Genomic DNA, 13,677 nt, shown 5'->3' with positions numbered 1-13,677 from the left:
CCTCAGCACAGAGGGATATTGTTGTTCGGATCTATGGATTATTGATGTGAGGGCTCCACAGACAACATTTCACAAGTAAGATGGACATATTATTGTGTATATATTGTGATTAGAATATGACTTTACTGTATTTATGTCCACCGGCGAGATACCAGCTAATATTAGCTACAGTGCTTGGTGTAATATGGGTTCAGCCCCGCTATGAAGGCTAACTGAGATTCTGTAAATCTAAAAAAATTAATTATTCTCTAACATTGACTTAGATTATCTGACACAAGAGTTTATATTAGAAATGAAACAATATAACACATATTATAAATCTTATATTATGTGTTATAACATTCACCGGCAAAGTTTACACAGGTGGTAAAGACTATTATTTATATTCTTTCACTCTGTCAAAAGTAAGATACATCCTAAATCTTCCGTTTTTGTTTTGAAAGTTTCCTAAAGACACGATGTGAGGAAGAAGAGGGAGATATCTATAAAGAGAGACGGATTCACTGCAGCACGGATGAATCTCGCATCGGATTTTGGACTCTTCGGCTGAAAAACTGTGTGTGTGTGTGTGTGTGTGTGTATATATATATATATATATATATATATATATATATATATATATATATATATATATATATATATATATATATATATAATTCACTATTAATCATTATTTATTTGTGACAATTATGAACGGCTGTGTGCTTTGTAATATGCTCTTCATACGTCGATATCAGAATATTCCATTCCTATTCTATTATTATAGCCACTAAGCATATTTAAATATGATGAACTATGTATTACAAACATACTTAAAAAATACAATTGTTTATAAATGTAGCTTTGATAGATGTTTGAATATGGTTTCCAGTAACAACAAAGTGTGTTATGATCGATTAAATGCGCTGATACGTTATTGTGCCTGCTAAACACAACGCTGAGTGGAGTGGTGTACCGCTCCAAGATGGCCGCCCTAAATCTCGTCAGCGACAATAGGCGAGAGCGGTCCATGAGGCATCTATCCTTATATTATGTCTATGAGCACAACAATGTATATTTTCCTGGTGTTTGCTGAATATTGTTTTTATTTTAAACATTGTAGTCGGTGGATGATGCCTGTAAAAGCCCTTGTCCCGGAGCAGAACTCAATACATTATAATAGTTTAAAACAAATAAAGAAATACTAAAATTATATATTATGACAATTAAGTATAAGTAGTCATATAAATAATTATAAAAGTATCAATAAATTGAATTAAAAATCATTTTTATATATTTTCCAACTCCACTGAAATTTGTCCCTAGTTTTTGTCAACACCGTCAGACATAAAAAGAATGTAAAAAAAAATCAGGCATTATTGGGGGGCACCAGAACTTCTTAGGACCCCATGACGTCGTCTTTTTTCTTCCTTTGCTAAGAGAGCTAGTTATCTCTGGTTAGCTTATGTTATTCTTTTGTTTTTTCTTCTTTTTATTCCTAAGTTGCTCGTCACAACCATGATGTGTCAACTCCATAACTGACAATTTAAAAAACTTTGATGAAATTTTGTGAAATAAAAGCTTAATTTTGGTATAATGTAAAGATTTCATGGACCTGATGAGCTACAATATGGCCTCCTTCAGAATAACATCATATAAATTGAGGTAGTTTGGCATTTCGTCAACTCCGTCAGATGTCAACTCCATCAGAGTTTTTGTGACTCTTTCAGTGAAATTGTTGTCAAATCTCACTTAAATGTGCAATTTATTAATTTTAATGTATTTTACATAAATTGCATTACTTCACATATATCAAGTTTTTCATTTTACTCACTAGTTTGTCACCACCTTCAGTTCTTTGTCAACTCCGTCATGCACTGTCAACTCCGTCAGATGGACCTTTTGTTGTTTTTTGTTTTAAATAATATTTATTTTGTTTCTTGAGAAGCATTTGTCTGTAAAATGAGTAAAAATAAGACTAATAGGGTATTTTAAAAATCATTTTATATTTATTGTCAGGTGGTGATGACAAAGTTCTGGGTCAGGTCGGTTAAATTTTCTTTTTTTTTTTTTAATGTTGCGACTGGGAGCCTGCACCTTAGCATCTTTACATTTCCAAAACATTATTTGTCATATTTGCATAAGGTTGAGAAATGATAAAAAAAAAATATGGGAAAATTAAAACCCATTTTGTACCTATTCTCAAGAATCACTGATTTGTTTCTGTTTTGGCAGAACAGTGCTGCCATTTAGGTTGAAAAGTTAGCAAGACGGTAAAATGTCACATTACCTACATTGTTTTTTCTACGTTTTGAGTTCACATTTTACCTGTTTACATGTTCAAAATTATTAATGCTGACCCCTGTAGATAATTGAAAAATCAGTTACTTTCACTAAATGAACTACATTTACTTAGCTCTTTTCTAAGCATAATGACCACTAAAAAGATATTACACTATAGCCAGATTCACCCAGTAGTGCTCACTAGGTGCACACATTCAAACACCAATAAGTAGATTGCAAGGCATCCAGCAGAGTGAAGTATGTTACCTAAAGGCACATCAGCATGCAGCAGAAAGACACTGGAATCAAACTTCCAGCTTTCAAATTGCAAAATGACTACTCTACTCACTGATCCATGGTTACCCCAAAATAACTTTTTTTTTTTTTTTTTTTTAATTAAGTAGATCAATAAATGACTGACAGGATTTGGTACAATAACCTGTTGAGAAAATAAACTGGTCATTTCTTCTATCTAAGCGTAACACGCATACCAAACAGTCACTTTGGTCGATTTCTCCATTCATACTAAACACTGAGCGCAAATTCAGCATAATAAACTTCATTTCTGGTGTAACGTCTTGAACATGAGTAGTGAAAATAAACAACAACGCACATTTTCTTGTTTCTTGAAAAGTTACAACTTGAGGTAAAGCAATCATAAAAAAAAAAAGACAGGAATGATTTTTATAGTTTGAGCTTTTGCATTTAAGATTGTTGACAGATCAGAATAAAAAAAGTTTGACATTAGGTACACAAAGAGTTGCACTGATGTATTTGCACCTAAAATTTTTCAACCCTCACATCAAGTGGTGTACGTTCTATGTTAAAGATGTGGATCATTTAAAACAATTGTCACCAAAGTTCAATGAAGCAATCATTGTCTTGTACAAGCAAGAAAGTGAGACAACACTTAGCAAATGCTCTGAATGTTCAAAGTGATAAGATTAGAAGGCTAGTTTGTGATTTCAATGTTAAATGAACAGTGGCTGTGAGATTCTTGAGGCAGTGGGCCCCCAAAAGTCCTCAACTGACTGTCCAAGACCTCCAGCAATGTTTTGCTGGAGGTCTTGGACAGTCAGTTGAGGACTTTTGGGGGCCCGCTGCTGCTGGCAGCAGCATCTGAGGTTACTAGCCCTTACTAGTTTCCACGGTAAGGGTTTCATGTCTCGACTTCAAGACATATCCCATTACTGACACAAAAGTACAAGAAAAGTCTGATCCAACTTGCTCACAACTGTGTAACCAGGCCAAAGAGGTTTTGTGATCTAGTTCTGAGGAGCAATGAATCAAACCTACACTATGGAACAGTGGTTTATGTGAGGAAGGAAAAATGAAGTATTGACTAAAAAAACTCCATGCCTGCAGGAAAGAGGCATGCTGGTGGCTCCGTGAGGGTTCAGATGTCCTTTGCTTCCTTTGGCACTGGAAAGGAAGCAAAGGTGGATTCAGTCGAGTCCCTACTATTTATTAAAGAGATGGAAAGAAAAGATTTTCAGGCTTGCTGCCATTTAAGGTGTTATTTGGAGGTAACGCTTGTAAAATGTGTTCTGTTGAGCTATTTAAATTGATTTTGTTTGCTTTGTTTACCACAAACTAATTTGTTGTGGAAATCTAATTATTTCAAGTGCAAATGTCAAAATTCCTTATTTTTCTGTTCTTCAAAATGGAGAGTTGACAACTTTTAAGTTTCACACAACCACTCCAACTATGATCTGAGAACTGCACAGAGAAAACAGAGAACAGGGAAAATTTATGCTCTCAAAAAATAAGTGCACTTGTCACTGGTCTGTCATCAGTAACTCCAGATTGAACTTTTTTTTTTTTTTTTTAGATTTTATTTTGAGTTTGAAAGATGATATATTGCACCACATAAATAGGCAAACATATTTTGCATACTCCGTTTTTTTTGCATGCAGCATCCACATTTTTCTTAAATACTTCGTTTGCTAGCTTTACATTTTTAGACAAGCTCTAACTTCCACCGTGAGAACTGCACTTGCAGCAGTACTACACCTGATCAGCAGAGGGAGCCCTGGTATCATTACAATAGCGTCCTCGTTCGTCATTATACAGAATAGGTGAACAGATGCAGTTTCTCGTGTTCTTTAACAATCATAAGGAATCTACAATCAAGGTACTTGAGATATATATATATATATATATACATATATATTGCATAACACATACATCAATAAGTACTGTTAACTGTTTTATTCCTACAATAATTGTCTACAATCATGCTTCAGTTTGTTGTGGAACTCAAATTGCACTTTATAAAATATGTTGCAAAATGGAGGCACAATTTATTCAGATGTCACAAAACTAATCACTAAAATTTTATCTAGTCATGAGCTGCCCTGTTCTCTGGAAATGCACTATTAATAACACTATTAATAATACTGGTCTTTCTTTGTATTCTAAACAGTTGCCTGTAATTTTAACAATCCCATTTGAACATATTTGGTTTCTTTCAAGACTTGACAAGGAGGCAAAACCAGCACAGTTAGTGAATGTAACAACATTCAGTTATTGAGACCTGCTCAGTAACTGTGCTGGTCTCAATTACAGATGCTTAAGTTGTGTAAACATTAGTCACCAAAGTGAAACTTCTGTGCTGGAGCAACTGCATAGTCCAATCTTCATACCGGATTTGCTTCGTGTTAAACTGACTTCATCTCTCAAGCATCTTTCCACATTTTGTTTGATTTCTGCAACTCTTCTCTCAGTTTTTCCCATCACTCTAAACATCCTCCTGAACATCCTCTCTATTCATTCCAGTGTCCGTCTCCTGGCCCCTCTGCTGGTTCTGGTTGTTCTGACTGCTCCATGATTTGCTCCTGCTCCGACTCGGCTCAAGAGACTGCCTGTTCCCACTCCCATTCACCGACGCCTTCATCTTGTAGCAAACGCCACAAACCAGAGCCAGGAAGGCCCGTCTCATCTCGCGACTGGCCAGAGTGTAGATGACCGGGTTCATGGCCGAGTTGAGCACAGCCAGTGCTATAAACCAGTCAGCCTCGTAGAGGACTGGGAAGCGCTGCTCAGACGCCACATCCACCAGGAGCAGGATGAAGAGGGGTGTCCAGCAGGCGATGAAGACTCCGACTACAATGATGACGGTGCGTAGAAGGGACATAGCGTGCTCAGAGTTGCTGTGTTTACTCACCTTTTGACTGCTGGATTTTACAAGGATGTAGATGCGAGCATAAAGGACTGACATGGCTAAAAGCAGGCTTATGAAAACTGTGATGCAGAAAGCTACGTATTTCTTGCTGTACAGAGGCAGGACTGTGGAACAGTCATGGAGGTTGTCCATGCAGTTCCAACCTAAGATGGGTAAAGCTCCCAGGATCACAGCAATCAGCCAGCAGGTCCCTATGAGCAGAAACACTCTGTAGTTCTTGTTGGCATCATAAGGTCTCATTTTGATCATAGTCAGGTGTCTCTCTATGGCGATGGCCAAGAGACTGAAGATGGAGGCACTGAGTGCTACAAATGTGCTGCCCTCTCTAATAAACCACAGACTCGGTGAGAGATCAAACGTCTTATTCCCAGAGAGGAGCAAGTTGACCATGTAGGAGACTCCAGCCAGCAGGTCACACAGTGCCAAGTTCCCAATGAAGAAGTACATCCGGTTGTGGAACCTGTGGTTCCTCCATATGGCCACCAGGACGGTGAGGTTCTCCAGAACGATGAAGCAGCAAATGATGAGGAAGACGATGATTTTGATATCCAATGTTCCAGAGTTTGTGTCAGAGCTCGGCTGCCGGTGGTCCAGCTTTCCAGTGTGGTTGTAGTGACAGAGTATGACATTCATCTTCAAATCACCAAGGTTGCTGTCACTGAAGGTCATTGCAGAGAAGAGTCTGGTGTCATCAGCTACAGAGGAGAAATGAATGTTGTTTCAGAAATCACATCAGCCATAAAGGTTCATTTTCACAGTAATAAAGTTGAGCTGGATTTTGCTCTGTGACTAACCAAACAGTTGTTATGGCAATGAGGGGGTTTACAACAACAATAGTAAAAGAAAGTTAATAGAGATTCTGTTTCTTTTTCAATCTTTCACAAAAAAATAAATAAATAAATAAACTCCAAATTCTTTAAATCTGACATACCTGACTTCCCCTGCAACGCACTTTTAAATATTTTCAGTCGCAGTTCTCGTTCATGGCAGCCTGGAAGCAACTCACCGCTGGACGCTCCGACCTCGTAATTAGTTGAAAGTAAAACGAGCATCAAAGGGCGAACATTTCATGGCTGTGAAAACGGAGAGGCTACGTCTTTCCTCCATTCTCCGTTGATTTTTTTTCGTCTTCACTCCGTCATGAAGGAGAGAGCAGCTCCTCATCTCTCCCACCGAGCTCTGAAAACCCCCGAGAAGTCGGCGGTGGGCTGGAAGTCCCTTTCAGCCCTCCCTCCCTGCCTCTCTCCATCAACTCAGACACGGAGTTGTGGAGCAGCTGCACACTTCTCCAGGCTTATCAGCACCGGGAGGTACGTTAACTTTAACGTGCTGTAATTCGCAGCGTTTTCCTGCTCCAACTTTTAGCTCTCGTGCAAATAATCCAAACACCGACAGGTGAACGTTTAACAGCCTGAAAAAAAACCCTACCCTAGTGAAAATATATATTTTAGTATATTTCAAATATGCATAAGTGTACTACTTATAAATATATACGAAGTATACTAAAGGTATGCTTGACATTATAACTTTAAATACACTTAAATATAATTGTACCAAAATACATTTTAAGAAATATATTAAATAAAAGTTTACTTTAAGTGAGCAAAATATATATTTGCCCAAGTGTAAATATACACTTGCTCAAGTGTATATTTAAAATATATTTTGTGTATATTTTAAAATGGTCAAAATAGATTTTTTTTAAATTTACTTAATGCTTACTTTAAATTATTAATTTCAGTATGTTTTAAATTACATCTTAGTGTATACTTTAGGCTAATAAAGTATGCCTTTTTAGGTGCCTTAATAATCTTTTACTATTTTTATTAAAATGGCAAAAAATAATAAAAAAAAAGTCCTTATAGGGGAACTTGATGTAATGTTGTTTAACAAAGTAAATAATGTGTTCATACCTCAAAATATTAAATATTGACACTTTTGTGACAGAGGTGTATGGAGCTAAAACCCAATCCATTTTCAGATGTATAATGGAAGATCTAGTTAACGACATTAGCTCCAGTTCACACTCCAGACAGATGGTGGCGGTATTTCACACTTTCAGTTGCTTTGAAAAACGCCATAGAAAGAACAGCCAAGACGGTGAAGATAACGGTGACGGATTGGGAGCAAAGGCGGAAGAGGCACGACCAGACTGTGAATGGTTGGAAGGATGTCAGAGGGAAATGTGTCAGGTAGTGATTTTGCGGAAATGGAAGAGGGTGCTGATGATGTGGAAAATGAAGGACCTTGGCATATTCAAAAAGCTAAGCATAAACGGAAAAAATCAAGACAACAAATAGAATCATCTGTTTCTGAGGCTGAAGGAGAAACTGTTAAGATGTCAGAATTTAAAATAGTTCTGAAGTTTGTCAAAGAGGGTGTGTCCTTTGGGAAGTGGAATCCAATAAAGCTGACAAAAGAAATCAATTCACTGGTTGGAAAGGTGAAATTTGTTAAAATATTAAGAGATGGATCGTTATTGATTATCTGTAATGATATTAAACAAAAAGAAAGGGCGCTGAATATAAAAAGAATCCTTGGTGAGAATGTGAGAGGAAGACTTTTGGATGACAAGAAGTATGTATGCGGAGTCATTTCGGGGATTCCACCTGATGTGCCAATTGATGAGATCAAGTCTAATGTTTCAGGAGGGAAAGTGGTGGAAGCCAAACGATTGAAAAGAAATAAAAATGGAGAGAGGAGTGATAGTTTTTCTATCATGTTAAAATTTGAAGAGAACAGTCTGCCAGATAAAGTGTTTGTGGGATATATGAGCTATGATGTCCGACCATTTATTCCTCCGCCGCTGCGGTGCTTTAAATGCCAGAAATTTGGACATGTCGCGGCAGTGTGTAAGGGGAAACAGAAATGTGGGAGATGTGCTGGGGATCATGAGTATGGGAAATGTGAGGAAGGGGCTCCGCTGAAATGTTGTAATTGTGGAGGTGGGCATAGTTCAGGATTTAGGGGATGCATAGTTAGTAAAAGAGCTGAGGAAGTTCAGAAAATCAAAGTCACTACTGGCATTACTTATGCGGAAGCAACGAAAAAAGTTCCTGTTCAACCAATATTATACCCAAAGAAAGTGTCTGGAGGAGGAAAAGAAGGATCTAATTGTTCAGAATGCTCTAAGATTAAAGGTGACACTTTACTCATGACAAAGGAGGATTTTGTATTGTTCATGGTAGAAGTTGTTAACTGCACTGCTCAAACACAAAGGAAAACGGAAAAAATTCAAATAATAGTGAAGGCAGCCCAAAAGTATCTTGATTGTAAAAATGTTAATTGGGAATCAATAAAGGAAAAATTAAATGAGACGCAATCTTCTCAACCTCAATCATGCAGTGGTGGCCCCTCTTCGTTATGTTAATTATTTTCCAGTGGAATGCAAGAAGTCTTATTAGTAATGGTCTAGAGTTTAAGAAATATATTTCAGATTTGACAGTTAAACCTCACCTGATTTGCATTCAAGAAACCTGGCTTAAGCCTCATCTGGATTTCAAAATCTCTGGGTATACATCAATTAGGAATGATAGAAAAGAAAGACAAGGAGGGGGAGTAGCAACTTTTGTACTAGACAGTATAAGATATAAAGTGGAATCAATAGGGAAAAATTATGAATCAATAGTTATTAAGATTTGGATAGAAAATGACCAAATGTCGGTGATAAATTTTTATAATGCTAACAAGAAGTTGTCCATTCAGAATCTCAATGAAGTAAATGATCAAAATGTAGGTAAGACTGTATGGTGTGGTGATTTCAATTCTCATAATATTTTATGGGGGAGTCTTAATACAGATGCAAATGGATTGACTGTTGAAGAATTTCTTGAGTTACATTCTCTGGTTTGCCTTAATGATGGCAGCACTACTAGATATGATTGCTGTAGGAATTTAAAGAGTGTTTTAGATCTAACATTGGTTTCAAATACATTAGCTGGAATTACTTCTTGGGAGGTGATGAGTGATTCTCCAATGGGCAGTGATCATTTTCCTATTCTAGTTTCAGTTGGTTCTGAAGTGATAAAAGAAGAGGAAGGACAGATTCCAAGATGGAAGTTAAGTAACGCTAATTGGGAGTTATTTAAAAATTTAGTTGATAGTCAATTTAATAAACTGGATGAGAATTTGTTTTGTGATGTGGAGATGTGTTATTCAAAGATTAAGTCTGTTATTATTAATGCAGCTGAAAGTTCAATTCCTAAATCAAAGGGAAGAGGAAATAAAAAGTCTACTCCATGGTGGAATGAGCAATGTAGTATTGCTATAAGGGGAAGAAATAAAGCTTTTAAATTGGTAAGAAGATGTCATACCTTTGAGGCATTAATTCAATATAAGAAAGCACAAGCTATAGTTAGGAAGACTATTAGAGAAGCTAAGAAGGCTTGTTGGAGGCAGTACTGTAATTCCATTGGAAGAGAGACCAAACTGTCAGAGGTATGGAGAGTTATTAAGAAAATGAATGGTGTTAAAAAGAGGTTTTCCTTACCTGTTTTAGAATTAAATGGGAAAATGGCGGTTAGTAATAAAGAAAAAGCTGACTTATTAGCAGTAACGTTAATTAAGGTGAATAGTTCAGAAAATTTATCTGAAGAAATGAAAAGTAATAAATTAGATTTATTGGATGGAAATCCAGGAGTTACTACTAGGAGAGAAGTCTCAAACCAGGATTTAGATATGCCTTTTTCTATGTATGAGTTAGAAAAAGCTATTAATAATGTTAAGCAATCAACTCCGGGGAAGGATGGAGTGTGTTATGTAATGCTCAAACATTTTAAATATTCATCTCTTACTGTTATATTAAAATTGTTTAATCTGATTTGGATGACTGGGAGAATTCCGGCAGAATGGAAACAGTCAGTTATAATTCCCATCTTAAAACCTGGTAAAAATGCAAAAGACCCATCAAATTATAGACCTATAGCTCTTACATCTCAATTAGGGAAAATAATGGAGAGGATTGTTACAGATAGGCTTTATTATTTTATTGAGAGTAAAAATAAATTTTGTCCATTCCAGAGTGGTTTTCGTAAAGGGAGAAATACGATGGATGCAGTTCTGTGTCTAGAGTCAGAAGTAAGAAAAGCTCAAGCGAATAGAGAGTTAGTGATAGCTGTGTTCTTTGACATTGAGAAGGCATATGATATGTTATGGAAAGAAGGATTATTGATTAAATTAGGGAAAATTGGTATAGGAGGTAAGATTTATAATTGGATTTTGGATTTTTTGTTTGGTAGAGAAATAGAAGTTCGGGTAGGAGCGAATTTCTCTTCTAGATATGCTGTTGAGAATGGTACTCCACAAGGTAGTGTGTGTAGCCCAATTCTCTTTAATATTATGATTAATGACATTTTTGATGAGATAGATAGTAGTATAGGTAAATCTTTATTTGCAGATGATGGTGCTCTATGGATTCGGGGACATAATCTGGTTTATTTACAGAAAAAGATGCAGGCTGCCATTTTGAAAGTGGAAGGTTGGGCTAATAAATGGGGTTTTAGGATGTCAATTGCAAAGACTCAAGTAATTTGCTTTTATAGAAGACATAAGGAAGTTACGTTGAATCTTTATAAACATAAACTTGAACAAGTGAAAACAGTGAAGTTTTTAGGTGTCATCTTTGATGAAAGCTTAACTTGGAAACATCAAATAGAATCAGTTCAAAATAAATGTAAAAAAGTGAATAATTTGTTAAGATGTCTCTCAGGACAGGAATGGGGAGCTTCAAGAAGTGCACTGTTGGGAGTTTATCAGGCGCTCATGAGATCTATTATGGATTATGGGAGTATAGCATATATGGCAGCTGCTGACAGTCATTTGAGAAAACTTGATAGTGAGCAAACACAAGCATTGAGGATTTGTTGTGGAGCTTTCAGAACATCGTCTTTAGCTGCTTTACAAGTAGAAACTGGTGAGCTTCCTTTAAGATTAAGAAGGTTGAAATTAATGTACATGTACTGGGTGAACCTACAAGGACATAAGGGTGATCATCCAACTAAGATGGTGCTGAAGGAATGTTGGGAACATCATAAATTAAATTGTAATAGTTTTGGATGGATTGGGGAAATAAAGGCAAAACAGCTTGGTTTAACTATGCTCCAGTATAGTGCTACAGTTCCTCAATCTGAAATTCCTCCATGGTTATTTTTAACTCCAGAAGTTGATCTTCAATTAAATGAAATTCTTAAAAAGGGAAAGACTCCAGAATGGGTTGTAGTTAATAGATATTTTGAAAGATATAAAGACAACATAATTATATATACAGATGGATCTAAAGATCCAAATAGTGGTAGAACTGGAGCAGCAGTGAATATCCCACACCATAAAGTCTTGATTAAGAGGAGAACAGCTGACCATTTAGCTGTTTTTACAGTTGAATTATCAGCCATCATATTGGCCTTAGAATGGTTGCTTGGTAATGATACTAGGGAAGTAAGTACATTTATCATAGCATCAGATAGTCAAGCAGCATTATTAAGTATTAAATCTGGTAAATCTAGCAGATTAGATTTGATATTAAGAATATATCAATTATTACTTTATCTTCATAACAATAAATGCTTGGTTCAATTTGTCTGGATTCCTGCTCATGTAGGTATAGAAGGAAATGAGGAAGTAGATATTTTAGCTAAGCAGGCCTTGAGATCAGATATTGTTCATCTGAATATCCCTTTGAGTAAAAATGAGGGTAAATCTATTATTCAAAAAGAAATTATTAAGATTTGGCAGGAGATATGGGATAACCATGATAATGGGAGACAACTATATACAATTCAAAAGAGTGTGGGAGATAGTAATTATCTGAGTGGAAGGCGGAAAGAGGAAGTAGTTATGTCTCGACTTAGAATTGGACATTCTGGACTTAATAGTTCGCTCTTTAAAATAGGAAAGCATGAAAATGGGGCTTGTAATTATTGCAATCAGGTGGAAACAGTGGAGCATGTCTTGTTAGAATGTGATAAATACTCAGAGGAACGTCAGATTTTAAAGTCGTTACTAAGCAGAAAGAATATAGGACTGTCTATGATTAGTCTATTAGATAATAAATCAAGTTATGTTAGAAATCTCTTATTTAGGTTCTTAAATAACACTGGGTTAATGAGTCGTATTTAGGATATGAACAAGTATTTGTGTGTATGCCAGTGCATGCTCATGCATTAATTCAGGTATTAATGAGTGTGTTAGGATGTGAATTTGCACATCCTACACATCATTGAGGTGGATGTAATTCCCTCTGAGATCTCTGATGACCACACTCCAGTCTGGTAGGTGGCGGTAAATGCACCTTAAGTTGGATGCCAGCCGCCAATAAAAAACAAAAGAAGAAGAAGAAGAAGAAGATAACGGTGAAGACGGTGAAGATAACAGACGCTCTTCAAATTCGCCATTTTTACTCGCATAATATTGAATTAAAAATAAAGAGGGCCTTGATAATAGTTTCTAGTTTTGGTAAATTCAAGCTGGTTACGTCCTAGTCCGAGTTAGACGACAACACAACTGGACAAGAACTGGATGGAAATGAAATGTGGATCCCAAAAGGAAGAAGGCTGCTAACGTGTTGCTAGCTGGTGGTAAGTTTGCTTCAAAATGCTAATTATCTTCGTTTAATTATAAACAGTGCATACATAGTTATTTTATTTATAGTCAATTTTATTGTGACTTTTATGATTATTACTATAACAATCATTCAGCTTCATGTTATAACTGCATGGAAGCTCTGTTTGTTGCGACTCAATATACGTTTCTTCATAAACTGGTTTTAATTAAGCTCAATATGCCAAAGAGACTTTGATATTGTGAGGCTGTTGTTATAACTCGTTCATCATTGTTTTTATCTTCAACATATTGCAGTTTAAACAAATTAAGATGAAAGAGGAATCATCTCTGACAAATCAGTTAATGATTCTGCCTTTCTGCTACCGCAGATGCTAACAATATTTGCTTATATTTGAAACAATATGTAATTTAAAGTATGAAAAAATATTGTATGTGCGTCACCTTTTGATTGGCAATGATAAACACATGCAGAAACCAGCAAACATGGCTGCTTAAAGCCATGTTTGCTGGCTTTAAGCAGCACATACCTAGTAGGGACACGTACCTATCCCTACTAAGGAGGGATAGGTATATAATTTTAGATAGATGTATCGAAAAAATTTTTTGTTGCTCAATTGCCATGCAGCATGCAGGGGTTCAAATCCTGGCATGGGATCTTTTTGCATGGAATTTGC

At 36.2% G+C, this 13,677-nt stretch overlaps 1 protein-coding gene across 1 annotated transcript; it reads right to left on the bottom strand.

Moving 5' to 3' along the window:
• Positions 1-4,074: 4,074 nt before the first annotated feature.
• On the bottom strand, positions 4,075-6,713 carry LOC106918668 (sphingosine 1-phosphate receptor 3-like). Its single transcript, XM_014988591.2, has 2 exons — positions 6,378-6,713; positions 4,075-6,141 (listed from the first exon to the last, which is right to left on the bottom strand). The coding sequence occupies exons 1-2, from the start codon at positions 6,496-6,498 to the stop codon at positions 5,003-5,005; spliced, it is 1,260 nt and encodes a 419-aa protein (XP_014844077.2). The 5' UTR covers positions 6,499-6,713; the 3' UTR covers positions 4,075-5,002.
• Between the last annotated feature and the right edge of the window lie 6,964 nt (positions 6,714-13,677).

Source organism: Poecilia mexicana, unplaced genomic scaffold (genome assembly GCF_051168715.1).
Source record: "Poecilia mexicana isolate PSO_F unplaced genomic scaffold, ASM5116871v1 scaffold_12, whole genome shotgun sequence".
NCBI classification, from domain to species: Eukaryota; Metazoa; Chordata; class Actinopteri; order Cyprinodontiformes; family Poeciliidae; genus Poecilia; species Poecilia mexicana.
This window is presented reverse-complemented; position numbering and strand designations above follow the sequence as displayed.

Coding starts and splice junctions, on each gene's coding strand:
- LOC106918668 (XM_014988591.2), bottom strand. CDS start 6,498: ATGCTCGTTTTACTTTCAACTAATTACGAGGTCGGAGCGTCCAGCGGT. Junction 6,142..6,377: donor TGCGTTGCAGGGGAAGTCAG/GTATGTCAGATT, acceptor TCTCCTCTGTAG/CTGATGACACCAGACTCTTC.